At 44.8% G+C, this 27,804-nt stretch overlaps 2 protein-coding genes across 2 annotated transcripts in view; one reads left to right on the top strand and one right to left on the bottom strand.

The window, feature by feature from the left end:
- Window positions 1-1,752, top strand: part of LOC110290294 (targeting protein for Xklp2-like) — a 2,397-nt gene extending 645 nt beyond the window's left edge. Inside the window, 4 exon segments of the mRNA XM_021156821.2 lie at window positions 1-13; window positions 66-352; window positions 355-885; window positions 888-1,752. The exon segment at window positions 1-13 is cut by the window's left edge and continues 645 nt beyond it. Coding sequence (XP_021012480.1) covers window positions 1-13; window positions 66-352; window positions 355-885; window positions 888-1,711 — 1,655 coding nt within the window. The 3' untranslated portion in view covers window positions 1,712-1,752.
- Window positions 1,753-2,572: 820 nt separating this feature from the next.
- Window positions 2,573-27,804, bottom strand: part of Dhtkd1 (dehydrogenase E1 and transketolase domain containing 1) — a 38,916-nt gene continuing 13,684 nt past the window's right edge. Inside the window, exons 5-17 of the mRNA XM_021149085.2 lie at window positions 25,043-25,312; window positions 23,080-23,251; window positions 20,421-20,619; window positions 18,542-18,854; window positions 16,244-16,328; window positions 14,854-14,993; window positions 12,949-13,099; window positions 11,430-11,536; window positions 8,165-8,329; window positions 7,176-7,258; window positions 6,561-6,730; window positions 4,324-4,409; window positions 2,573-3,236 (exon numbers count right to left, since the gene is read on the bottom strand). Coding sequence (XP_021004744.2) covers window positions 3,132-3,236; window positions 4,324-4,409; window positions 6,561-6,730; window positions 7,176-7,258; window positions 8,165-8,329; window positions 11,430-11,536; window positions 12,949-13,099; window positions 14,854-14,993; window positions 16,244-16,328; window positions 18,542-18,854; window positions 20,421-20,619; window positions 23,080-23,251; window positions 25,043-25,312 — 2,046 coding nt within the window. The 3' untranslated portion in view covers window positions 2,573-3,131. The remainder of the gene's footprint in view (window positions 3,237-4,323; window positions 4,410-6,560; window positions 6,731-7,175; window positions 7,259-8,164; window positions 8,330-11,429; window positions 11,537-12,948; window positions 13,100-14,853; window positions 14,994-16,243; window positions 16,329-18,541; window positions 18,855-20,420; window positions 20,620-23,079; window positions 23,252-25,042; window positions 25,313-27,804) is intronic.

Below are 27,804 nucleotides of genomic sequence, written 5' to 3' on the forward strand. Positions count from 1 at the left end.
TGGAACTCACTTTGTAGACCAGGCTGGCCTCGAACTCAGAAATCCACCTGCCTCTGCCTCCCAAGTGCTGGGATTAAAGGCGTGCGCCACCACCGCCTGGCAAGGGAGAAGGTTCTAAAGAGTACTGAGGAGCAGGAGATAGAGAAAAGGCTGCGAATGCAGCAGGAGGTGGTGGAGCTGCGGAGGAAGAATGAAGAATTCAAGAAGCTCACGCTCGCCGGGCCAGGGCAACCTGTGAAGAAGTCCACGAGCCAGGTTACCAAGACAGTCGACTTTCACTTCCTCACAGATGAACGAATCAAGCAACATCACAAGAACCAGGAAGAGTATAAGGAAGTGAACTTCATGTCTGAACTTCTTCCACACCTGCCCGAGGAACCAGAGGATGCACTATCATTAAGCCTTTCAACCTGTCCAAAGGGAAGAAAAGAACATTTGATGAAGCAGCTTCTACGTATGTGCCCATTGCACAGCAGGTTGAAGCCTTCCACAAACGAACCCCTAATAGATACCATCTGAGGAACAAGGACGAGAACTTGTTACCCTCAAAATCTGTGAACAAGATTGCACGAAACCCCCAGACCCCCATACTGCAGACCAAATATCATACAAGGGCTGTGACTTGCAAAAGTACAGCAGAGCAGGAGGCCGAGGAGCTTGAGAAACTGCAACAATACAAATTCAAAGCACGGGAACTTGATCCTAGAATTTTTGAAAGTGGCCCCATCTTGCCCAAGAGAGCGCCTGTTAAGCCTCCTACTCAGCCTGTTGGTTTTCATTTGGAAATTAAGAAATGAATTCATGAGCGAGAGTCAAAGAAAAAATCAGAAGATGAACAATTTGAATTTCATTCTATACCTTGTCCTACAAAGATCTTGGAAGATGTTTGGGTGTTCCTGAAAAGAAGGTAGTTCCAGCTACTGTCCCGAAGTCGCCAGTTTTTGCATTGAAGAACAGGATCCGAGTGCCCATCAAAGATGAGGAAGAGGAGAAACCAGTAGTGATAAAAGCTCAACCTGTGCCACATTATGGGATGCCCTATAAGCCCCACATCGCAGAGGCAAGAAATGTGTAGGTGTGCCCTTTCTCCTTTGATACCCGGGACAAAGAGCGCCAGTTGCAGAAGGAGAAAAAAATAAAAGAGATGCAGAAAGGGAAGGTGCCCAAGTTCAAGGCACTTCCTGTGCCCCATTTTGACACCATTAACCTGCCAGAGAAAAAGGTAAAGAACGTGACTCAAGCTGAGCCTTTCTCCCTGGAGACAGACAAGAGAGGCGCCTACAAGGCTGAGATGTGGAAGCACCAGCTGGAGGAAGAGCAGAAGCAGAAGGACACCGCTTGCTTCAAGGCTCGTCCAAACACCGTCATCTTCCAAGAGCCCTTCGTTCCCAAGAAGGAGAAAAAATCACTGGCTGAGAACCCTTCTGGTTCTCTAGTTCAGGAACCTTTTCAGCTGGCCACCGAGAAGAGAGCCAAAGAGCGGCAGGAGCTGGAGAAGAAAATGGCTGAAGTAGAGGCCTGGAAACTGCAGCAGTTGGAGGAAGTCAGGCAGCAGGAAGAGGAGCAGCAGAAGGAGGAGTTAGCCAGGCTCCGGAAAGAACTGGTGCACAAGGCAAATCCAATACGGAAGTACGCAGCAGTGGAGGTGAAATCTAGCGAGCTGCCTCTGACTGTGCCGGTGTCTCCTAAGTTCTCCACTCGGTTCCAGTAGAAGCTGCATCTATATCACAGGCATGGAGACCAGGTCTTCAGACTCACCCGCCATGTGTGGAAACACACCTGATAACTAATGGATGCCAGGTGTTTTGAAGATGACTCCACACAGCAACTTTGAAGCTAATGAGCCTCCACTCACTTAGTCTTTAACCAGACTTCTTGTAGTTATTTCCTTCAGACATTAGCTGGCCCTTTCCTGTTGGTCGGTCTTAACGCTGGCTAGGATTTCAAGAATTCGTTTTGGCATAGTCTACTTTTCACCTAATCCCCCTTTACTCCCCCTTATATATGTATTTTAACAAAAACAACAAAACAAACAAACAAGACAAAAACAAACAAAAAAAAGGAAATATCATAGCAATATAATGGGGAAAGGGGAACTTAATAGAAAAAAAAAACAACCCAAGTCCATCTTAATACAGTTAATACCTCATAACTTAACATTTATTAGGGGCCAGGGCTGTAGCTCATTTGGTAGAGAGCTTGTCTACCATTCTTTTTGTTGTTGTTGTTTTGGTTTTTCAAGACAGGGTTTCTCTGTGTAGCCCTGGCTGTCCTGGAACTCACTCTGTAGACCAGGCTGGCCTCGAACTCAGAAATCCACCTGCCTCTGCCTCCAGAGTGCTGGGATTAAAGGCGTGTGCCACCATGCCCGGCTTGTCTACCATTCTTAATGGATACTCATTTCCAGCATTAACTGGGCATGGCTGCACAAGTCTGCAATTCCAGCCCCCAGGAGGTAGAGGTAAAAAGATGAGAAGTTCAAGGTGGTCCTAAGTTATACGGTGATTGTGAGGCCAGCCTGGACTACAGGAGACTAGACGGGTACAGAGCTGGACGACCATACAATCAGGGGTTAGTATTTAACAGCATTTACTTTTAAAGATAATGGATCAAACCTGAAAGAACATGAATCCAGAATGGTCTAGTTTTAGTGGTATCTGTTGGAACCTTTTGTAGAGCGGTTCTAAGATGACATTTAAAACGAAAATATTGCTGACCTTAAAAGGGAGGAAAGATATGGAAAGTTATGTGTATCGAACCAATTAAGAGGTAGTGTTGGGGCTGCCTATACACAGCCCCACGTTCTGGTCAAAGGACGTTCTCTGCTCATTGACAGTCAGTTACAGTGGAATCAGAACCCGGCTGCCTAATGACCTCGTCTTCCAGTCCACTCACATCTAACGAAAGCATCTATTGTCCTGCAAAGCGTGAAACCTACTGTCTGTTTCATGTACTTATAAAGTCAGTTCCCCTGTGTAATCCATGTACTCCAGATTCAGTTGTCCAAATCAGTCCAGAACTTGAGAGGAACGCAGACTTCCAGGCTAAGCTAGGGAGAGGGGAGGGAGTGGAGAAGCGCACTTTCTTCTGCTGCTTAGCGGGGCAGGGCGAGCCTGTTTTCACCGAGCACTTTACTGAGTGAAGGTCTTGGAGAGAATGTCTTCGTGCTGCTGCTGGTGCACTGTGCCAATTCCTACCGCAGGCGCTGGCAAAGGGGGTCGGCTTACAAGACGGAGCTGTCATTGGAGCGAAGAAGAAATCAAGTGACATTTGAGTGCCTCAGAGTTCTGCTCTGTTCCATTAAGAAGGTACACATCACATATTCCCTATTACCTTGTTCAAGTGAAGAAGAAATAATAACAGAACAGATTAGGAGGAATAATCTACCACCTGAATTCCAGGCAGGCTAAGGTGAAAAAACCCTATAATTTGGTTTCCTTAACTAGACGTATTTACATGTGAAAATGATTTGAGCCTATTGAACTCATACTAAAGGAATGAACTGCATTCTAATGCGTGTGGGATAAAATGATGCAGAGGCACCACTGTTCTTGCTAATTTTCCTTTCCTGAGGAAAATAAAGACATAGAGGAGTCTAACAGCATTGTACAGGCATACAGACTGACAGAACTGCAAACACATCTGGAATCAGTGTTAACTGGGTGTTACTGGTACAGGGTGAAAAACACACCAAAAATATTCATCAGCATCTTTCTCTAGCACTTGTGCCAAACAGCATGAAAAAGTAGTGGGGAACATGGTAACATGCAAGGTTCATGGGGTTGTTTTCTTTGCTTTGTTTTTTGGAATGCAAACATGTTTTAGCATAATATTATAGGTTGAATATCCTCAGTCCAAAATCTGACATTCTCCCAAATCTGGAACTTTGAAATTATCATTTCAGTCCCTAAAAGGTGTTAAGTGCTGAAGCTTTTCATGGTTTGATTTTTTTTTTTTTTTTGGATCCTCAGACAAGAAAGTCCACACAAATATTCCAAAATCAAAAACACAGCTCCATAAATTCAACGTTTTCCTCCAAAGGAATAATCTAAAACTATATCTTTTTATTCTCTCTTCCTCTTGCATGTCATCAGGTTCTGACTATGTGGCCTGAGCTGGTCTCAAACTCATAAACTCGAGGGAATCCAACCATCCAATATGGGTATGCACCATCCTGGTTAGCCTAAAGTAGATTTTATTTCACTGTATCTTTAAATAAATGAGCAAGCTAGCAAAGAAATCCGTATGTTGTTACTCCAAGAGAAACAACAGAGAGAGAGAGAGAGCGCATGAATGAGTATAGGCACAAGAGTAAGCACTCACCCTGCAAGCCAGTTGTTTTTCAAACCTTGGAGAAACAAAAGGCCATGGACCCATGTTCTGTGGCTCCTCCTGACTCCAGATGACATCTGCAAAAACAAGAAATTGACTTCAACTTTCAAGCAACCAAAAGACTGACTGTTGCTAATGTGTGGGACTGGGAAGAGTCCTGACTCCAGACAATCAAGATGAGGAGACCTGGGGATTGAAAGACTTCTTTGCATCGTAATTGTTTAATTCATATAAACTCATATATCAAGAATGTTTAGAGGAACAGCTGGGTGGATGGTTAAGAGATAAATTTCCAACTTCAGTTACATATATGCTTTTCCAACATGTTAGCATTTTTAGAATGTTTATTATGTGTGGTATGCATGTCTGTATAAATGGATGCCATGTGTGCAGGTGTCCAAGGAGGCCAGAAGAGGGCACTGCATCCCTTAGAACTATTGCATCCCTTAGAGCTGCAGTTAGAGGTGCTTGTGAGACACCCAATGCAGATACTGAAAAGCACTCAACTCCTGTGCCTTCTCTCTAAACCCCTATTGTGTTCTTGATCGCTCGCTCGATCTCCCTCCCCTTTTTTTCTGGCAAATACCTAGTTATGTGTTCACAACAACAATCACAATGCAAGATAGTTCTTTGAAGCCCCACAGCTCCACGTCCTGATTGTAGTCAGGACCCTTCCCAGTCACACACATTAGCAACAGTCAGTCTTTTCTCTATCTGCACAGTTTCACCTTTACCAAAATGCCTTATAAATGGAGTCATACAGTTTTGGTTACCAAAATACATTTGCGATTTGTCCAAGTTGTGGACAGCATCATCTCATTCCTGGGGCTCAGTGCTAGCCTGCTGGCTTTTAGCATCCTTGAGGCTCTGCAGATTGATACAATGCAGTATCTCCTTCCTATTTTATTGACAAGTATGATATTACACATGCTTCTTGCTACAGGGGAACTGTGTTTATTCTCCCTAGGAGAAGAATTAATTGATTGTTCCCAGCTTGAGACAATTACAAATAAAGTTGCTTTTAAAAAAATAAAGCTGCAGCCGGACATGGTGGCACACGCCTTTAATTCCAGCACTTGGGAGGCAGAGGCAGGCAGATCTCTGAGTTCAAGGCCAGCCTGGTCTACAGAGTGAGTTCCAGGACAGTCTGGGCTACACAGAGAAACCCTGTCTCGAATAAACCAAAAACATAAATAAGTAAGTAAAGCTGCTAAAAGCACTGGGATGAAGGTTTTCCCGTGAAATTACCATTCTCATGGTAAACCAGCAATAGGAATTCTGGGTTACATGGTAACTTGGGTTTTTTGTTTTCTGGTTTTTTTTTTTTCCTTGGTTTTCTAGACAGGGTTTCTCTGTGTAGCCCTGGCTGTCCTGGAACTCACTTTGTAGACCAGACTGGCCGCAAACTCAGAAATCCACCTGCCTCTGTCTTCCGAGTGCTGGGATTAAAGGCCTACGCCACCACTGCCCGGCTAAAAGAAACCATCTTGCAGAGTTGTTGCAATCATTTGCAACCCAGCATCAGTGAGTGAGGTTGCTTTGAATCCTCAGAGCACTTGCTATCAGTTTGTTTGTTTCTTTGTTTGGGGAATTGTTTTTGTTTTATATTTTAAATATATTTTGTGTGTGTGGGTGTTTTACTTACATGTGTATCTATCTATTCAGCACACGTGTGCCCAAAAGAGGGTGTCAGATCCCTTGAAACCACAGTTTCAGATAGTTATTAACAGGTGCTGGGGACTGAGCTGGATGCTTAAGAAGAGCAGTCACTACGCAAAGCCACTGAGCCATCCCTCCAGCCCCTGCAATAATTTTTACAACTCAAGCTTTTCATGCTAAGTCCAATTTTTGATGACATAGCTAAACACTTTTCATCTAACCAAGTCTACATTTACACTTAGCTCTGGAATCCCTTAGTTCCCACAAGGTGCCTACAGATACCAAGTTTTCCAATCCTAAGTACCAGAAGTGCAATCATATTGCAATTATCACATATGACGGATGGTACAGCAAACCATGATATGACCCACAAATTCAAGACATGCTTAGATGATCATGGGAACCCTGGGTGGGACCTCAAGAGAGCCATGGCCCCAGTGGCCATCTATAGCATGTCCTCAGATTTCATGAGATTTGACATTCTAGTGCCTCTCCCATCTCCCCATCTTTGCACCTGAAATAGTTCCAGGTGTCGGTAAAGCAAGGGGCCCTAGCATGCAAGCCTTTACCTCGGACATGTTTATATTTGCCCATCTCTTCTTGCAATGCGTCCAGCGGGAAAGGGCAGAGCTCCTCTAGTCGAATGATGGCAAAATCATGTTTCTTAGTGCCCAGAGACTCTCTTTGCTTCAGCAAGGCATAAAAATGTTTGCCGGAGCAGAATATGAGGGTTTTAACACTGTTGGGGACAAAGCAGGCATTGGTGTGGAGAGAAGCATCCTTAAGAACTGTGTCAGGAGAAAGGGAAGAAAGGGGATAAAGCTGCTTGGGGCTCTGCTGATGAGCTCAGCCATCTGCTGAGGCAGGCAGCTGTCCTTCTGTGACATCTGTCCCCAAAGGCTGACCTCTTCTACACAGCCCCCTTAATGCATGCCTATATGGAGAGGGGCTAAGATGTAGCTCAGCAGTATAGTAACTGCCTAGCATGGTAAGTTGGTGTATTCAGTCCCTTCCATGTGCGCTCACATACACACACACACACACACACACAGGTGCACACAGACAAACTCAAGGGCACTCATATGCACACACATGCATGCACAAAAAACCTATATAACAGAAGAAATTTTGCTCACTTAATAAAACCTCTACCAAGAGTAGAAAACAGAGAAACATCAAATTACTTTTCTGGGTCTACTGATGAATCACCAATGACACGTTTGAATGCTGTTCCTGGCGCCATTTCCTCAAGAGTTGACACAGCTGCCTAAGGGAGAGAAATGGCCAAGTTCATGTCAATGAATGGAGAAGAGCTACAGCTATAACTCAGAGCAGGCCTTATAAGAGCAGCTCCAGAACTCTGGCATGGAACTGCACTTAAGCATGCACAGTAATACAGGGTTCTCCAAGATACAGTTCTGTATATTTAAAAAACAATGATAAGAGCTTGCCCAGTCTGTACAATAATACAGTGTTTTTCTTTTTTCTTTTCTGAGACAGAGTCTGACTATGTAACTCAGGATGGCCTGGAACTCCCTATGTAGCCTAGGCTTGCCTTTAAGTCATAGAGATCCCCCTGCCTCTGCTTCTGCACCCAAAATAAGCTGACCATTGTAATAATTTTACATTTTGACTTGGCTTCTTCAAGGCTTATATTTCAAAATTTTGTATTAAAGAGTCCTTCTAGAAAAAGAAAAAAAAAAAAAAAAAAAGAACACAGAGACACCCACACAAACACACACATCCACTTTCCTAAAGAGACTGTATGAGTTTTCTTGAATTTCATGTGATGTTTCAAGAATCCTGAGAATATTGGAAGAAACCACAGAGAAAGCCACAAAAGAGCTGCTTGGGATTGAGCGACAGCGCAGAAGTCAAGGACGCTTGCTGGTTTTCCAAAAGAGCAGCGCTCAAGCCCCAGAACCCATACTACCTGGCTCACAACCACCTTTAAGTTCAGGTCCAGGGGATCTGACACTTCCTCCTAACTATATAGGCACCTGCATACACATAGTGTGCACACATGTAGTGGACACACACACATACATGCACAGAGAGAGAGAGAGAGAGAGCACGCATAAAATAAAACTTAAATAGGTTAAATACAGAATACAGAGAAAACAGAATACAAAACTGACACAAGAAACCTCAAGAGAGGGCTTTTTGTACTCACAGGGTACCTGAGTAACATTTTTGGAGATGCAACAATGAGAGGTTTTCTGAAGTTCCGAATCATCTGCCTTCTTAGCAAGTGGAAGTACTGAGCAGGGGTGGTCGGGTGTACCACAAACATGTTCACAGTGTCGCTGTCCACACCTTCTTCTGCACTATCGCACATCTAGATCGATGAGAAGAGAGCACAGGCATGCTGAGATCGTCTAATTCAGTTCCAAACAAGCACACGAGCCAAAGGGAAGCACGTGTATTCTCAGTTAATAAAGATATTTCTCTTCAGTATGTAACAGAAAAGTACTAACAGGCATTTCCCATAAAGTATTAACCACAGATGAGAGAGAGGGTTGTCACCATCTACCCATTTCTAACACAACAATGTCCAGACAAGGCTGTTTGGAAAAGACATCTGGGAAAGACTTTTTAAAAACATATCCCAGAGACTTTCTCTTGAGCAGCCAGCACCCACACATGGGTATGGGATGTAGAGGCGAAAGAATCAGATGGTCAAGGCTATCCTCATCAAACACTGATTCAAGCCACATGAAAGCCTATCTGAAAGAAAGAAAGAAAGAAAGAAAGAAAGAAAGAAAGAAAGAAAGAAAGGAAAGAGAGAGGGGGTGGGGAGGGAGGGAGGGAGGGAAGAAAGAAAGAAAGAAAGAAAGGAAGGAAGAAAGAAAGAAAGGAAGAAATAAGAAAGAAGGAAGGAAGGAAGGAAAGAGAGAGGGGGGTGAGGGAGGGAGGGAGGGAGGGAGGAAAGAAAGAAAGAAAAAGAAAGAAAGAAAGAAAGAAAGAAAGAAGAGGGAGGGAGAAAGGGAGAGAGAGGGAGGAAGGGAGGGAGGGAGGGGTTCTCTGTCCTTTGCATGTTACATTCCTCTCTTTTCTTCCTCCCCCTGGGTAAAGATAAAAGCTATCATTATTCAGCATGCTTGCCCTGTGTCTTACCTTCTTCTGACTGCCTCTCCCCTTCTCTTAAAGCCTGTGCTTAAGCTTATATTAAAATATCCCCCCCCCCAATATATATCCTAGTTACTGTCAGATTAAGAAGGCAGGTGAGAACACCGTCAGAATCTCACTCACCTGAAAAACCAAAATAGAAGGCTGGAGGGAGAGAGGAGGGTTGGGAGTTCAAGGCCAACCTTGGCTACATGAGACTGACAAAAAAATTATGATTTATGTTAAAAAATTGGGAGCAACAAAAGTAATCATGCTGACTGACCCCTGTCCCTAATTTAGAGGCAGTGCGGGAATGGAAACTGGATTTTAAAGAATCCTAATATCTCAGAAGAAAGGCAGGAAGGAACATCTGGGGGAAAAAAAAATCAAAGCCGGCATCTTTTATAGTAGAGAAAGAAGCCCCTATAGTATAGGAGCCTAAGGGAGCCCGGCTTATCTCTCACATTTATGAGGCTGGGAAGTCCAAGATCATGCAGTAAACTTGGTGTCTGAGCAGGGCCCTCTCTCTGACTCACCCATGGTCTCCTCCGCGTCCTCTCACTGTGGGAATGGCTGGTAAGCAGCTAGGGAACGCTTTACTAAAGACATTCCCAGCCCTAAGAGCCCCACCGTTAGGACTTCATCACGTACCACAGGCCTCAGCTAATTCCATCACGTGGTTCTCGGTGAGGGGGTATCAGCGCATGAATTTTTGAGAAAGCGCAGCCGTATTGTGGCACAAGATAATATCCTTGGTATAACCAACAGGATTGTCTCCATAAGCTCAATTCTGTGCATCCTCCTTTCTGATCACAACTTTCTACCTGTAGCTCGTTCTTGGGTTGTTCTTACTGCTCTCTCTCTGTCTCAGAGTGTGTGTGTGTGTGTGTGTGTGTGTGTGTGTGTGTGTATGTGCACGCATGCATGTGGAGGCCAGAAATTAATATTGGGTGACTTCCTCAATCACTTTCTACTGAATTTTTTGAAGTAGGGTCTCTCTCTGTACTGGCTGGTTTTGGGTGTTAACTTGACACAGGCTGGAGTTATCACAGAGAAAGGAGCTTCAGTTGAGGAAATGCCTCCATGAGATTCAGCTGTAAGGCATTTTCTCAATTAGTGATCAAGAGGAGAGGTCCCTTGTGGGTGGTGCCATCTCTGAGCTGGTAGTCTCGGTTCTATAAGAGAGCAGGCTGAGCAAGCCAGGGGAAGCAAGCCAGTAAAGAACATCCCTCCATGGCCTCTGCATCAGCTCCTGCTTCCTGACCTGCTTGAGTTCCAGTCCTGACTTTCTTTGGTGATGAACAGCAGTATGGAAGTGTAAGTTGAATAAACCCTTTACTCCCCAACTTGCTTCTTGGTCATGATGTTTGTGCAGGAATAGAAACCCTGACTAAAGCCGGGCGTGGTGGCGCACACCTATAATCCCAGCACTCTGGAGGCAAAGGCAGGCGGATTTCTGAGTTTGAGGCCAGCCTGGTCTACAAAGTGAGTCCCAGGACAGCCAGAGCTATACAGAGAAACCCTGCCTCAAAAAACAAAAACAAAAACAAAAACCAACAACAAAAAAAGAAACCCTGACTAAGACACTCACTGAACCTGGATCTCTCTTACTGGGCTGAGCTGGCTGGAATGACTTCCAGGGATCCACCCGTCTCTCCATCACCGACACTGGCACTCCTACTCCACTCCCTGCTCTCCACCACCCCCAATCATGTAGATGGTGCTAGGGATGGAAGGAGGGCCACGCACATGCTAGGTAAGCACTCTCTCACTGAGCTACACCTCCAACCTGAAATGCATCTATATCTGTGAATGTGTGTGAATGTGTGTGTGTCGGTGTGCGTGCATGGGTGGAGGTGAGCCCCAGGGGTTTTCCTGCCGCCTTCTGCCTCACCGACTTTGCTATTACACGCCTGACTTTTAAAAGTGAAACAGCCAGCATTTTACTAAGCTGTCTCTTCAACCTGCCTCCTCTCCCCCTCCCTGTTTTTAGACTAGCTTCCTAGATACCTCCCGCCTACTCTAAAGCTAAAGGAAATCAGCCCTCCTTAGCCTCCGGAGAGCTTAAATCACAGTATGCACAACCATGCCTGACTTTAGAAACCATTTTATTTGCCACTTTATATTTTTTTGACCCTGTGAAACTACGAAGGCTGAGGCATTACATGTCCAAGGAGAATTCACATTGCACTGAGCTGGTTTCACTTAGCCGTAGAGTCTTACAGATAGAGTGCACATGAGGCTGCTACAGGAGGTAGCATGGGAAAGAGTAAAGCTCCTAGCAAACAGGAAAACGTCTTGTAGAATCCAGCGGCATCCCACGCACATACCTGCAAGAAGCGCTCTATCCGACAAGATGAGTGGTCAGGCCCAGCTCCATCATAGCCATGTGGAAGGAGGATGACGAGACCGCTCTGCAGGAGCCACTTGGCCTCTCCTGGGGAAGCACAAGATGGGGATTTCTTTATGAAGCAGGAGGTATACAGACAAGGTTTGGGGGATGGAACAAAATTTGAGTGTGGTTCCTGAGCCTCCAAACTGCTTTCATTCCGTGCATCTTCTAGCTCTGCTATACTACACTTACATGGAAACACCCACTTGAACATGCGAATCTGTGACATCGAATGCTTTGGGCTTCGGTGACTGAAAGACTGACTCAATGGTAACTATCCCAGGGTCTCAGTTTGCGGTGCTCTGACTTCACTACTGAATAACTCTGAGCAAAGGCAAGCAACTCGCGCCATGCTCACTGCACAGCAGACACCACTGCTCACTGTCCTCAAAAGGAGAGCAGTAGACGCTTGAGAACAGCCTCTGGGCGCAGAGGAAACAGCTCAGTTTGTAAAGGACTTGCTGTGTGAGTGGGAGGGCCTGAGGTCATCCTAGCACTCACATGAAAAGCCAACAGGGACTTGTAATCTCGGGAAGCCAGGGAAGCAGAGACAGGGGGACCCCTGGGGCTTGCTGGCCACCTACCTTAGCCTAACCAGTGAGTCCCAGGTCAGGTTAGAGATTATCTCAAACAACAAGGAAGAGCCAACAGTGGTAGCACACACCTCTAATCGCAGCTCTTGGATGGCAGAGGCAGGTGGATCTCTGTGAGTTCAAGGCCAGCCTGGTCTACAAAGTGAGTTCCAGGACAGCCAGGGCTACACAAAGAAACCCTGTTTCAAAAAACCAACACTAGAAACAAAACAAGGTGGATAGTTCTTGAAAAATAACACCTGAGCTTTACCTCTGCCCTCCATATGTACACATACATATGCGTGTACCTCCATATGTACCTACACACACATATGCATGTACACTTGCACAAGCATGTATAGCTGCACATACATGAACACACAAAGTACTTTATGAACACGTCATAAATCTAGGTCCCTCAAGCACTTTTCTTTCTTCTGAAAAGTTGCAGATTTTAATAGAGTCATCAATCCATACTACACAGTGTCACCATGTCACCCCAGAGAGCTGGTTATTACTACACAGTGTCACTGTGTGACCACAGGGTGCTGGCTAATTATGCTACTCCACAGTCCCAGCAGAGGTGTGGAGCCACATAGCCTAAGAGCTGTCAGGTCCATCTCTGCTCCCTGCAGCCTGCAGCCAGACACATTCCTCCAAAAGGGGCGGAGGGGGACGACGACGACAACAACATGCTGAGATACAGCTACGATACTCTTCTTCCCAGAAGCCCACTCAATGGCCTGACGGCTGCCACACGGCTGTAGACAAGCAGGTCATCCCCCAAACTCTCTGGAGAAGCTGCGGCTCAGAGAATCTCAGAGGCAGTGCTGGTCCCTTTCCATCACACTTATGATATGAGACCAGCTATTGGCTAACACCAACCTCCAGAGATGAATGTGTCAAAGATGATCTGGGCTCCATTGAAGAAATCACCAAACTGAGCTTCCCAGAGGGGCAGCAACTTGGGGCTTTCGATGCTCATCCCATATTCAAATCCCAGGACAGCCTCTTCTGACAGGGGACTGTTGCTAACCTAATAATGAGGAAGAGGAATGTGCAGAGCCGTATTATATATAGTAAAGCACTGCAGAGATATAAACCTCTGGGGGGGGGGTAGCAGGGAGGGTCAAGTCTGCAATTTGCCTTCAAAGGGCTAGGGATGAGGAAAACATTCCTTTTATACCCAATTTAAAAAGATAATTCTGCATTTGTCTGACAAAGAATTCTGTTTGAAACAGGGTCTCACTCTGTAGCCCAGGCTGTCCCTCTCGCTGATTAAGCAGGAGCTGAGGCATGTGCCAAGACCCTTGTGTATCAAAACGGATACTAAATAGCAAATCTCAGTTGAGAGAAAACCTACTCTGAGGTAGAGATGGGAGGACATACAGTCAACACCCCTACCCTGGCTCACACAAATGTGTCTTGATCCAAAGACGGGTTTTTAGAAAAAGTAAAAAAAGGGATCTGTCTCCTTATACAGCATTCACCAAGCCAGAGAGAGGAGAGAGCTTGAAACCGCATCTTCTTCCACCTTAATTTTTATTTATTTATTTATTTTGGTTTTTTGAGATAGGGTTTCTCTGTGTAGCCCTGGCTATCCTGGAACTCATTCTGTAGACCAGGCTGGCATCAAATTCAGAAATCCACCGGCCTCTGCCTCCCAAGTGCTGGGATTAAAGGCATGCGCCACCACGCCCGGCCCACCTTAATTTTTAGGGTAGAATAGCTCACTGAACCTGAGGCTCGTAGATTCAGCTAGACCCGCTGGCAAGTAAGGCCCTGGATCCTCCAGTCTTTACCTCCCTGGTACTGGGATCTGCCATGCCTGGCTTTTTACTGGGTGCTAAGGAATGAACTCTTGATTGCATAGGAAGACCTGACTGACTTGACTGACTGAGCTATTTCCCCAGCCCGGACAAACACACAGGTTATATTCTCAAACTAAAACCTAGAATAGGAAAGAAGGTGATAGACTATTATATTTACATTAAAGGAATAATTTGTTTCCATAAATAACATGGGCTGCTCACTAAGGTAATTGTTGGAGACACAAGAATATCAAGACGCCGGGCGTGGTGGCGCACGCCTTTAATCCCAGCACTCGGGAGGCAGAGGCAGGCGGATTTCTGAGTTCGAGGCCAGCTTGGTCTACAAAGTGAGTTCCAGGACAGCCAGAGCTACACAGAGAAACCCTGTCTCAAAAAACCACAAAAAAAACAAAAAAAAACAAACAAACAAAAAAGAATATCAAGACACTGTCCTTAAAACCTTAGATATCCAAAGAAATGCCTGCGGAGCAAGACAACCTGGAGGACGGGTTTCTGTTGTATTGTCTTTTATCTAATAGGCTAGAGTGTTGGCTTCCTCGGCACATCCTTGACTGACTAACAAATCACAACAGTTTACAGACTGCAATGTTGACTTCCCATCTACTTGCCATGACTTAATGACAGATAGGCAGCCAGAGTAATTGCTAGTCTTCCAGTCCCGGCTCCAATATGGCTCTCACTTGTTTCTTCCAAGTTGACAGACTTCCATGGTCTTCCACTCAGCACTCCTTTATTTTAAAAAGTACTAAACATAAAGTTTCTGACATCTGAATTCGGCTGCTTTAAGAATCCTCACCTTTTTAGTGGGCTCACATGCCCAGAATCCCCAGCACTTGAGCGGTAGAGTCAGAATGGAGAGGAATTCCAGGTCATCTCCAGCTACTGGGGAGTCTGAAGCAGCCTGGACTACGTAAGAGTCGGCACATCGGTACGTGGATTTTATATATAAACCTCTTACCTCCAGAAAGCCCTTCTGGTTGGGGTCCATATGGTTCAGAGGGATGTAGGCATCATCAGTGTCCTGGCAAACCACCATGGCATGCCTTTGACTAAAAGTCCCACGGCCAACATCTTGGCCGCTCAGACGAACATTGAAACCTGAAGCAAGCAAGTGGGGGAAAACAAAAAGATTCCTGTGAATAAACAACATAAAAACAAGACAAGCTCTACCAACACTGTCCACACTAGTCTTTAACCTCTGGGGCTCAGTCTCCTGTGGAGCTTGGCTAAAGATATGGGCTGGATAAACTTATAAACTTATATAAACTCTGAAATTTTTAATTAAAATCACACACACACACACACACGCACACGCGCGCACACACACACACACACACACACACACACAAAGATATGGGCTGGAGAGATGGCTCAGAGGCTGTTCTTCCAGAGGTCCTGAGTTCAATAACCAGCAACCACATGATGGCTCATAATCATCTATAATGAGATCTGCTGCCCTCATCAGTATGCAGGCATACATGCAGACAGAACACTGTATACATAATAAATAAATCCTGTTTCTAAAACTTTAAAAAATATATGTACTTCCACACATCGCTCTCTGATATGTTATATACTGTGCATTCTGAGAATTTTTCTTAGGATAATTGAGTCACCTTATTAAAAGCAATGTCTGTGTGTGTGTGTGTGTGTGTGTGTGTGTGTGTGTGTGTATGTTTACTATATTCAAAGGTCTATCGTGAGTGTGACATTTGTAAGAATGAAGAGTCATTTCTGGCCCTACAATTTTTAAAGAAACATGTCTTCCTAGCATATCCAGAACTAAGCCCCGGTATGCCAGTTATGACTGCACCTTTGTCTATACTCTGATGAAAGTGTTCCGAATGCCTTACAACTAACGAGTATCATCAGGGAATACATTTAGAAACCCTCTAAACTGGGGCTGGAGAGATGGCTCAGATGGTTAAGAGCACTGACTGCTCTACCAGAGGTCCTGAGTTCAATTCCCAGCACCTACATGGTGGCTTACAACCATCAGTGCCCTCTTCTGGTAGACAGAGACAGTGTACTCAGATACATAAAATAAATAAAACTTAAAAAAAAAAAAAAAACAAACCTCAAGCCGGGCATAGTGGCGCACGCCTTTAATCCCAGCACTCGGGAGGCAGAGACAGGCGGATTTCTGAGCTCAAGGCCAGCCTGGTCTACAAAGTGAGTTCCAGGACAGCCAGGGCTATAAAGAGAAACCCTGTCTCGAAAAAACCAAAAACAAAAAACCTCTAATCAATGAAAGTGGCAAGTGGCCATTGAAACCCAGAAGATGACATGTAACTCATGGAGCTCAGAGCATTTTCTGCTAGCCATGATGCTACAGGGAAATGTCTGACCTTGAGCGAGTAAGGAGCCCAAGGCAAGTGTCTCTGCGGTGGCCCAGTCTAGACTGCTTCCATTCTTCACCTTCTCCATTCTTGACTGCAAAAAATGAAGAGGAAGACAATACAACAAACTTTTAAAGTTTTATTTTACATATGTGAGTATACCGGAGCTGTCCTCAGACACACCAGAAGAAGGAATCAGATCCCATTACAGATGGTTGTGAGCCACCATGTGGTTGCTGGGAATTGAACCCAGGCCCTCCGGAAGAGCAGTTAGTGCTCTTAACCACTGAGCCATCTCTCTAGCTCTAAGATAAACTTTTAAATCTCTATAGCCGGAGAGATGGCTTAGCGGGTAAGAATACTTCTTGCCCTTGCAGAGGACCCAGGCTCGAGTCCCAATGTGTAAAGGGTATTAGACAACCATCTATAATTCCAGTTCCAGGGGATTTGATTCCCTTATCTGACCTCTGCAGGGACTACACATACAGGTGGCACATATGCACACACAAGCAAAACACTCATACATATAAAATAAAATGAATAAATCTAATTTTAAAAATAATTCTTAAAAGAATCCATATCCTTTTCTGTCTTTTTCTTCTCTTTGTCTTTTTTGCTCCAGCACTGGGGACAGAACCCAGGGCTTTACATGTGGTAGGCAAATCCTCTGTGTGATCCAGTTTTAAAACAGTAAGATAAGCGTGTACTCAGGAAGGGGGAGTCACCCTGCTGGGGTGTGAGGTAATGGAAGAAGAAAGGAAACCTGACCTGTAATTCTCCATTTCTTTTTTTAAAGATTTATTTTATTTTATGTGTGCGTGCTTTGCTTACACGCATGTATCTATATCACACGCATGTCTGATGCTCACAGAGACCAGAACAAGGGTTAGCTCTCCGGAAATTGGAGCTACAGTTGGTTATTAGCCACCATGTGGGTCCCAGAAACTGAACCCAGATCCTAGGAAAGAGCATCCAGTGCTCTTAACAGACCATCTCTCCAGCTTCAAACTTCCTATATAAGTCAGATGGCGAGTGTGGTTTGCTTGTAAGAATTCTGCTGAAATATGGTTGGAGAGATAGCTCAGGGGTGAAGAGCACTGGCTACTCTTCCAGAGGACCCGGGTTCAATTTTTAGCACCTACATCTCAGCTAACAACTGTCTGTGCCTCCACTTCCAGTGGATATAGCATCCTCACAGACATACATGCAAGCAAAACACCAATGCACACCAGATAAAAATAAATTAAAAAATGTAAAAGCATTAAAGGGTCTGCTAAAATAAAAACTTAAAAACAAAGGTATTGTTTTAAAGTAATTCAGAGGGCACAGTTCCTACATCAATGGTTCTAAACCTCCCTAATACTGCGACCCTTTAATGGTTCCTCACGTTGTGGTGAACCCCCCACCCTCACCGCAGTCATAATTATTTCTGTTGCTGCTTCATGCTTGTAATTTTGCTGCTGTTATGAAGCATAATGTAAATCTCTGTGGCTTTGGTGGTCTTAGGTGACCCCTGTGAAAAGGTTATTTAACCCCCAAAATGGCCACAGCCCACAATTTACAAACCACTGTTCTACATTCATGCTTAAGGAAGTTAAAGCCTTTAACCAATTGTTTTCCAATTTTAACAACAGAAACTCCCACACTGTAACATAACCACCAGCCATGGGCAAACCAGATGTCTAACAGAAGACAGTATATAAAACCTAAGTATGTTTAATGGTCATCTTTGGGGTATGTGTGTTTATTTCCATTACTTTATTTAAGCTTTCTGGAAGAATTATAATGTTTGCTGTTCACTAGTTAAATCAATCAGGCATGTTTCTGTATTTTTCTAATGAGCATGTATTTCTCATATATATAATGTGCTCACCGTACATAAAATCCCATAGAGAAGAACAGAAGTGAAGAAAATCCAAATCAACTGAACCAAAGCTCCGAAACCAACACGAGCCTCAGTTGCTACAACCCAATAACATACAGTAAGTATTTCTCCACAACTGAATAACATACAATAAATATTTCTTAGCGGGGCTGGCAAGATGGCTCAGCGGGTAAGAGCACTGACTGTTCTTCCAAAGGTCCTGAGTTCAAATCCCAGTAACCACATGGTGGCTCACAACCATCCGTAATGAGATCTGATGCCCTCTTCTGGAGTGTCTGAAGACAGCTACAGTGTACTTACATATGATAAATAAATAAATCTAAATAAAAAAAATTTCTTAGCAACTGAAAACATTAGAACATCAGTTTCTTCGCTGAGGAAAAAAATCAAAAGTAGCGAGGGGTGACGTCAAGGCTTCCTACCTGAACATACATCTTTAGAAGGTGGCTGTGCACCTGTAGTTCCTCTGGAACCTCCACGGACTTCACACCAATAAACCGCAGCAGCTCTAGAGGCACACCTGTGTCCCAGGTGGTGATGCATGCTTCTGGCTGCACCAGGCCCTGCCAGCGGGCCTGCAGGTTAGTGGCCGGGGGGCTGTAGTGGGCCACATTGGCCAAGTGGTCATTTAACTTGGTATAGTAGGAGGCTTTTATGTCGGAAACCTCCTCCTGGGTCATGAGTCCACTAGCAATGAGGTGCTCTGCGTAGGTATCAGGAATGCTCTTGCGGGCTCTGTTAGAAATGAGTGGTGGAAAATAGAGACGGGTTGAGCTAATACACACAATTCTAAGAGAATCACTGTCAAGAGCACTGCAGGAGGTCATCATCCTTAAAAGTCCTAGAACTAGACAGAGACAGTGGCTGTAAACTACCATAATATATTACACGTCTCAGAATTGGTATATTTAAATACTGAAGGGGACTGGCACTTTTATTTTTTTAAAATGCACCTTAAAGGGAGATGATGAGAGATGGCTCAGAGGTTAAGAGCACTGACTGCTCTTCCAGAGGTCCTGAGTTCAATTCCCAGCAACCACATGCTGTCTCACAACCATCTGTAATGGGATCAGATGCCCCCTTCTGGTGTGTCTGAAGACAGCTACAGTGTACTTATACACATAAAATAAATAAATACATCTTTACAAAAAACAATTTACCTCAAGAGTTTAAGCATGTGTGTTGCTCTCTCAAAAGGATATGAGTTCGAGTCTCAGCACCCATGTTAGGTAGCTCCCAAATGCTTGTAACTCCAGCTCTAAGTGACCAGACACTGCTCACACACATGTGTATACATATTCACACAGATAAACAAACACACATCAGTTAAAATAACATATAGAACTGCTGGAGATGCTAGCTAGTCTAACCTAATTGGTAAACTTTGGCCACTGGAACACCCTGTGTCAAAGGAGGTGACTGGCATTCCTGAGGCTGCTTCTACCTTCCCCACATTCATTCTCTCTCTCTCTCTCTCTCTCTCTCTCTCTCTCTCTCTCTCTCTCTCTCTCGCACACACACACACACACACACACAAATTTTCAAGCTATTTCCTCTCAAGGTAGAAGTAGGTACTTGGGTACAGTCTAAAGAAATGAATCATGGAATCATGGAAGTCCCACTCCTAATTCTGCCAGAGTCATCCTAACTAGCCTCAATCAGGGCTTTACCCAAGTTCTCTTACCCAGTCTTGCTAATTGCTAAGTATGTAAAGTTGCCCTTTCTCTATTTAGTGAAGAAAAGTGTGTAATAATAAGGGGCACTCCTGAGCCTTGTAAAGTGACCACTACGGTTTCTATAGGACAGGCACATCCCACTTGTTCACGTATTCATCCCACTTCAAAATATCTATCGGAAGATAAAGCAATGCAGGCTGCCAAGAAGGTTCAGCTGATATGGACACCTGGATTGTATTCAAACAATCAACATGGAGAGAACCAATTACCACAAGTTGTCCTCTGACCTCCACATATGTACGTATACACACACACACACACAGAGAGAGAGAGAGAGAGCTCTAAGTTGAATCTCCATCACCTGGTGGTGGGAGAGGAGAGGTGAGGAGGTGGAGGGAGAGGAGGAGGGAGAGGGGAGGAGAGGAGGTGGAGGGAGAGGAGAGGAGAGGAGGTGGAGGGAGAGGAGGAGGGAGAGGGGAGGAGAGGAGGNAGGGAGAGGGGAGGAGAGGAGGTGGAGGGAGAGGAGGAGGGAGAGGGGAGGAGAGGAGGTGGAGGGAGAGGAGAGGAGGAGGAGGGAGAGGAGGAGGAGTTAGCATGGGTATTAAAGGAAAGCTCCTGGCTGTACCTGATGATTTTGTACATGACTGGGTTGGTGAAGAAAGGCTCATCTAGCTCATTATGACCCCACTGCCTATAGCATAACAAGTCAACAATCACATCCTTGCGGAACTGGCGCTGATATTCAAAAGCCAGTCGTGTCGCTCGGACCACTTCCTCTGGGCTGTCTCCATTGACATGGATGATGGCACAGCCCACGAGCTTTCCTAAAGAAGAGAGGACAAAGGTTAAAAAAAGAAAAAGGCCAGTTACCATGAGCTATCATGAGATGTTTCCCAAGGCCCACTTGCCTAAGTGGGAAGACAGTCCTTCAAGTTCGTATGCAAGCTTTGGAATTCAGCTGACTAGTCTCAGATCCATGACTTACTGTGGGACACAGGAAAGGATAGAAGTCTGTCAAGAGGCCAGTGAGCATGCTTAAGTCACTGACTGCTTTTCCAGAGGACCTAGCTTTGAGTCCCAGCACCCCACATAGTGGCTCACAACTGTCTGTAATGGCAGTCCCAGGGAGATCCCACACTCTTTTAGTACCATGCATGTGGTACACAGACATACACACACATACAAAGCAGACAAAACACACACACACACACAATAAAAATAAAAAGGTAAAACTTCAAAATTAAATAAACAAACAAATAAATAAATGAGTCTAGCTTAGACTCTGAGTGGCACTGTCAAGAGTTCCTGAACTAACAAATATAAAGTGTTACTGTTTCGTGGTACCTTGTACAATGAGCGTTAACATCATTTTGTTATTGTTATCATTGTAATCATCTTTCTCCCTAAGACAAAAGACCATTAAAGCATGAATCCTAAAATAAGGTTTTCTCCCAAGAGAGATCCGGAGTATCTTTTGGATTGCCAGACAATCCAGAAGCCACCAGTCCAGACTCTAATTATGAGACTGGATGGCAGTTCCTGTTATAGTTTTATGTGCTATGGGTGAACAGTAAACGCCCTGACATACTGCTAAGACTGCTATTGGCATAGATCAAAATAAGTTGACTTTGGTTATTCACAACTTATTTCTTTTTTTTTTAGATTTTATTTATTTATTATATGTAAGTACACTGTAGCTGTCTTCAGACACTCCAGAAGAGGGCGCCAGATCTCGTTGCGGATGGTTGTGAGCCACCATGTGGTTGCTGGGATTTGAACTCTGGACCTTCGGAAGAGCAGTCGGGTGCTCTTACCCACTGAGCCATCTCACCAGCCCCACAACTTATTTCTAACTAGACTGTTTTAGTAAATGTGATGAGTGAACACAGCCTTTTTCACTCAAACTCTGAGCACTCTAAGTTCAAAACATCTGAAGGTAATTACTCTAGTATCGCACCAACTGCATGAGGTTTTGTTGTTGTTGTTTGTTTGGCTTCTACCAGATAATTCAATTGACTATGTAATAATCTGGGGTAGAACACTCAGCTCCATCATTGTCTTATCTCCTTAAACTCTTACGGTTGAGGCTGCAGTATAGCTCTGTGGATGTGTGTCTGATATACACAACCCTCTAATGCAGCTCTATGGTAGATTGCTTGCCTACCATTCACAATGCCCTGTGTTCAACTAACATCATATAAAATAAACTGCATACTCAAACAAAAAATATTCAATTGGTAATTATTGGCAACTACTGACCATATCTAACTTCAAGAAATTAAAATTGGGGGGCTGGAGAGATGGCTCAGTGGTTAAAAGCACCGACTGCTCTTATGAAGGTCCGGAGTTCAAATCCCAGCAACCACATGGTGGCTCACAACCATCCGTAATGAGATCTGATGACCTCTTCTGGTGCATCTGAAGACAACTACAGTGTACTTAGATATAATAATAAATAAATCTTAAAAAAAAAAAAGAAATTAAAATTGAATTCTAGCACTTGCAAGTGTGGTTTGAATTGGAAAGGCCTACCTAAGGCTTATGTATTTCGATATTTGGTTTCTAGTTGGTGGACTGTTTAAGAAGGATTAGGAGGTGCAGCCCTGTTGGGAAAGGTTTGTCAACAGAGGTGAGCTTTGAAATTTCAAAAGCCCACCCCAGGCCCAGTCTCTTGTTCTCTCTGCCACATGAGTGTCGGGTAGCTGTTAGCTCTCAGCTACTGCTCCAGCACCATGCGTCCCACCAGCATGGAGTCACCCTCGGAACCCCAAAGCAAGCCCCCAACTAAGTGGTTTCTTTTCTAAGTTGCCTTGGTCTTGGTCATGGTGTATCTGCATACCAAAAGAACAATAAGTAAGACAGGGAGATAGAGGCAGGTGGATCTCTGTGAGTTCCAGGCCAGCCTGGCTTACAGAATAGCAAGCTCCAGAGTGACACAGTGAGACCTTGTTTGAAAAAAAAATTAAGGCACTAGAGAGATGGCTCAGTGGTTAAGAGCAGTGACTGCTCTCCCAGAGGTCCTGAGTTCAATTCCCAGCAACCACATTGCGGCTCACAACCATCTCTAATGAGATCTGATGCCCTCTTCTGGTGTGTCTGAAGACAGCTACAGTGTACTCATATATATATAAAATAAATAATTAAAAAACCAATTATAAAAAAATAAAGAAAGAAAAAATTCAAATATGATAACCAGCAAGACTCATTGTTCTGAACAAACTAGACGTTTCTCTACAAATTCCTTGTGTGGCTGACAGCAATGGCAATTCCAGCGAGCGACGTACCGATATCACTGCTGTATAAGGACGACCTTCCTCTCTCGGCAGGAGTGGTGTAGCCCAGCTGGTTATTGACAATTAGATGGATGCTCCCACCAATTCTGAAGTGTGGAAGGTTAGAGAGCGTGAACGTCTCAAGAACAATCCCCTGACCGCAGAAGGAAGCGTCACCGTGAACCTGGAAAGTTTATCCCGTGCAGGAAGTCAGGAATCAGTAAGGTTAGGTTTTCGGATTGAAACAAACTGCGTGAGAATCCCAACAGGAGCCCCAGTCCCCACCCTCTCACAGCTCTCCTGACATAAAGACAGAAGCTGCCAGGACTTCTCCATGTGTTCAGACTCATCTCAAAAGTGCTCTTCAAAGAGCTCCTTCCCATGTCTCCCTGCACACTGGACCTGACACCCCAATTTCACAACATGGGAGGAATGGCTACTTCATACGCAATGAAAACACCGACCTAGGGATTGCTTTTTTCTATGCTAGGGATTGAACCCAGGGCCTCGTGCTTCCCAGGCAAGCACTCCGCCACTGGGCTCTGGGCCAGTTTCAGCTCTAGGAGATTCTGCATGAAAACAGAAACAGGGTGTGTGAGCTGACACAGAGGGTGAAAGTACTCCCCTCCCACACTCAGAGACCTGAGGTGAGGCCTCGGGATCCTCATAAAGACGGAAGACAGAACTGACTCCACAAAACTGTCCTCTCGCCTACACATGCATGTTGTCGAGTATACACACACCTCACACATAACACACCACACACACACACATAAACACACAACACACATACACACATCATACACACAACACACATACATACCACCCCCCACACACCACACTGACATTCACACATCATACAATACATACTACGCACACACACATACAACATCTCACACACACACAACACACACATACTGCACATACATACACAAATACATACCACACACACACACATACACATACCACACACATACACATACCACCCACATACACAACATATACACATCATACACAAACATGCAACACACACACACATATACACACACCATACACAAGCACACATAACACACATAACACACACACCCCATACACACACACAGACACACACACACAGACACACCACACACAGACCACCCATACACACACCACACACACCACACACATACCACACAAACACACATATGTATGAGGAACAGTGCACACCTCTGACCTTCTCCTCTCCCCACTCACTCACCGCTGAAGAGACAGAGAGAAGGAGCTCCCGTCACCAAATCCTGCCCGCTGCCATGAACAGCAAAGAGGAAGGAGGCAGCACACATTAAAGCCAAGGTACAGGAGGCAAGAGCATAACAGAAGTAGAAAATTACAATGCTATTCTGAAAGGATTCTACCACTCAAAGCCACTAGATCAGAATGTCACCATGAAGCCTGGCAGACAAGGTGGTTGGCGCCGGCAGCTTTTCATTTAAAACCTAACGCAAAGCTGGGTGTGGTGGCGCATGCCTTTAGTCCCAGTACTTGGGAGGCAGAGGCAGGCGGATTTCTCAGTTCGAGGCCAGCCTGGTCTACAAAGTGAGTTCCAGAACAGCCAGGGCTACACAGAGAAACCCTGTCTTGAAAAACCAAAAAAGGCCAGGCATGGTGGTGCACGCCTTTAATCCCAGCACTTGGGAGGCAGAGGCAAGTGGATTTCTGAGTTCGAGGCCAGCCTGGTCTACAGAGTGAGTTCCAGGACAGCCAGAGATACACAGAGAAACCCTGTCTCGAAATAACAAACAAAAAAACAAAAACCTAACGCAAATAATAAACATATCATGAAAATTTTTACCAAACATATTTCTTTAAAGCCCAGAATTCTCTTTTCTCAAAATGTCATTCCACTTTCCTCTTAAACAGCTACAGTATCCTGTCATATCTATCAATCCATTGTTCTTTCAGGCCCCCCCCCAAAAAAAAAAAAAACTCCACATACCTGCAGGCACATGACTTTGTCCCCAGGCTGAGCAGAAGCATTTGGGGAGTAGTCCCCATCTTCCCGAGACTGCTGCCTGCCACGAGTTTTCCCTACCGCCACAGGGTTAACAGCTTCCAGATGTGAGGGGTTGGGTAGCATTGTCACATGGAGGGGTCGATGGGCACCAAAGTCTAGGTCCACTGAGGAGGTCAGGTGGGACAGGACATCACCAATGGTGGCAACATTTTCTGGAAACTCGCTTAAGCCTCGCATTTTACGGAACATCAGCTATTAGGGCAAAAATACAAGATATGAAACACATCTTATTTCAGGGGTCTAAAGTGAGCTTAAAGTAAGATAAGCATTATGTAAATTCTTTTATAGTTATTGCAAACATGCATTATTTAAAGACAAACACAGACCTCTAACTGCTGGGTCACTCGGCATTGGAGTTCCTCAGAATCAAATGACAGTCAACATTTTTTAGAGTATTTTTATTGTTAATTACCTATATATATATGTGGGTGCACCTGTGTGTGGGTAGCTGCACATGAGTGCAGGTACCCACAGAATCCATAAGAGACTAGACCCTTCAGCCAAAGAAACACTCCCCTGAAATGTGGCTGCTGATAGGGGTTTCCTCCAGACATCCAGTAAGTGCCCTGGAGCCCCCCATCATGGGTACTGGGAACTAAACTGAAATCTTTTGCAAATAGGTTCTTAACTACCAATATAGCTCTTCCAGTCCTTCGTGGCAATATTTTAAGAGGAATCTAACACAAGGTAAATACTAGTTACTTCTGTCTTATGTAGCTTTCAAAATATGTAATCATTAATAGTGATTTCAGCCACTGCATCGCTGTAAAAAAAGGAACAAAGGAGAAAGGAAAAAACCCACAACTCCATCTTTTTGTAATTCTACCTGACGAAGGTGGAAGGTTTGCTTTGGTTTGGTTTGGTTTTTTGAGACAGGGTTTCTCTGTGTAGCCCTGGCTGTCCTAGAACTCACTCTGTAGACCAGGCTGTCCCAGAATGCTAGAGATCTGCCTGCCTCTGCCTCCCAAGTGCTAGGATTAAAGTCCTGCTCCTCTGCTACCACCACCACCATCCCCAAACCCCACACTGAGGCCAAAAGTGGAAGTTTGAATTAGCTCTCTACCCAACCAAATGTCTACTTTGAAATTTCTATAGTCTTAACCATATTAAAGTGTTGCTATTGATTCTGAAGTCATACATTTTGATTCCACTGACTGTTTGTTTGTGGTTTTGTTTGTTTGTTTGTTTGTTTGGATTTTTTGTTTTTGTTTTTTGAGATAGGGTTTCTCTGTGTAGCCCTGGCTGTCCTGGAACTCACTTTGTAGACCAGGCTGGCTACACTTTGTAGAACTCAGAAATCCGCCTGCCTCTGCCTCCTGAGTACTGGGATTAAAGGCGTGAGCCACCACACCCTGACCTTCACTGACTGTTTTAAATACAGTTTTAGAGTTGAGTTTTTTCACATGTCTTTTGGAAATCCAACAAAGGGCCTCAGGCTTGCAGGCAAGCACTTGACCACTGAACCATCTCCCCAGCCCACGTGCTACTTTTTTTTTTTTAATTAAACATAAGTATACTGTATGTCTTCAGAAGTGCCAGAAGAGGGCATCAGATCTCATTACGGGTGGTTGTGAGCCACCATGTGGTTGCTGTGATTTGAACTCAGGACCTTTGGAAGAGCAGTCAGTGCTCTTATCCGCTGAGCCATCTCACCAGCCCCACGTTCTACTTTTTATAAGGTTCTTTTCTTCTTTTTTCTTTGATTTCAGCAAAGTCCTTTACTTACGTCTTGTTCTGCAGCCATGTCACCTGAGTGTAGGTGGCAGATCCCTGGACGACAGGATGCTCAGAATCACACCCCTCTGGGGCTTCCACTGAGATGCTGCGTGCAGGAGCGCCTGTGCTTCTGCTTCCTCCCCTCCCTCTCATCACTTAGAATGCCGGAGTCCACAGCTCACTCAAATGTGTAGACCGCCTAGCTTTTCCCACTAGATTCTGCTGATTGACAGGTGCTGCACATGTGATGGACTTCATTCTACTCTCGACACTGTCCATGAGACCACTTCCCAAAGACATGTCAGGATAGCGTGGAGGTAACAGTCATGTAGCAGCTAGGCTTGGGGCCTCCAGCAACGGCTTCCTTTGGGGGTTTCCCTCTGCAGTGTTAACAGTGTATTTGTAGAAGACCAAAAGACCATGATTCTTCAGAGTTTGCAATTCCTATGTTTATTCTCTCTCTCTCTCTCTCTCTCTCTCTCTCTCTCTCCCTCTGTCTCTCCTCCCCTCCCCTCCCCTGACCCCCTTACACACACATGTACATCAACACATGGCTTGGATCATCTCTATAGTGTCATAAACACACAACAGACCCCTCTGCTGTCTGTCTCTGAACCTAGCATTTGAACATTTGTGTACAGATCGATTAAAAACTCACCGGAAACACAAACCCAAAGCACAGTGGGTACTCTGGTCAGACCTGGGAACTTTCTGCAAGAGAACCACTTCCCTGAAATGAGGCCGGTAGGCACTTACACCAGAACCCCTAGTAGGCTCAGACCCTCCACTGTGGCCTGGTTAGGCATTCCGGTTTCTGCAGGCAGTAAGTTAAGCAGATCCCCATTCTATGACTGACCCAAAAGCCCCTATGCAACTCTCCAGACACATTCAGGGATACAGGAGATCCCCAGTCCCTCCAGGCAAGTGTCTCTGCTACCATACCCCTGACAGTCGGAGGTAAGAGTGAT

This window comes from Mus caroli, chromosome 2 (assembly GCF_900094665.2).
Source record: "Mus caroli chromosome 2, CAROLI_EIJ_v1.1, whole genome shotgun sequence".
NCBI lineage: Eukaryota > Metazoa > Chordata > Mammalia > Rodentia > Muridae > Mus > Mus caroli.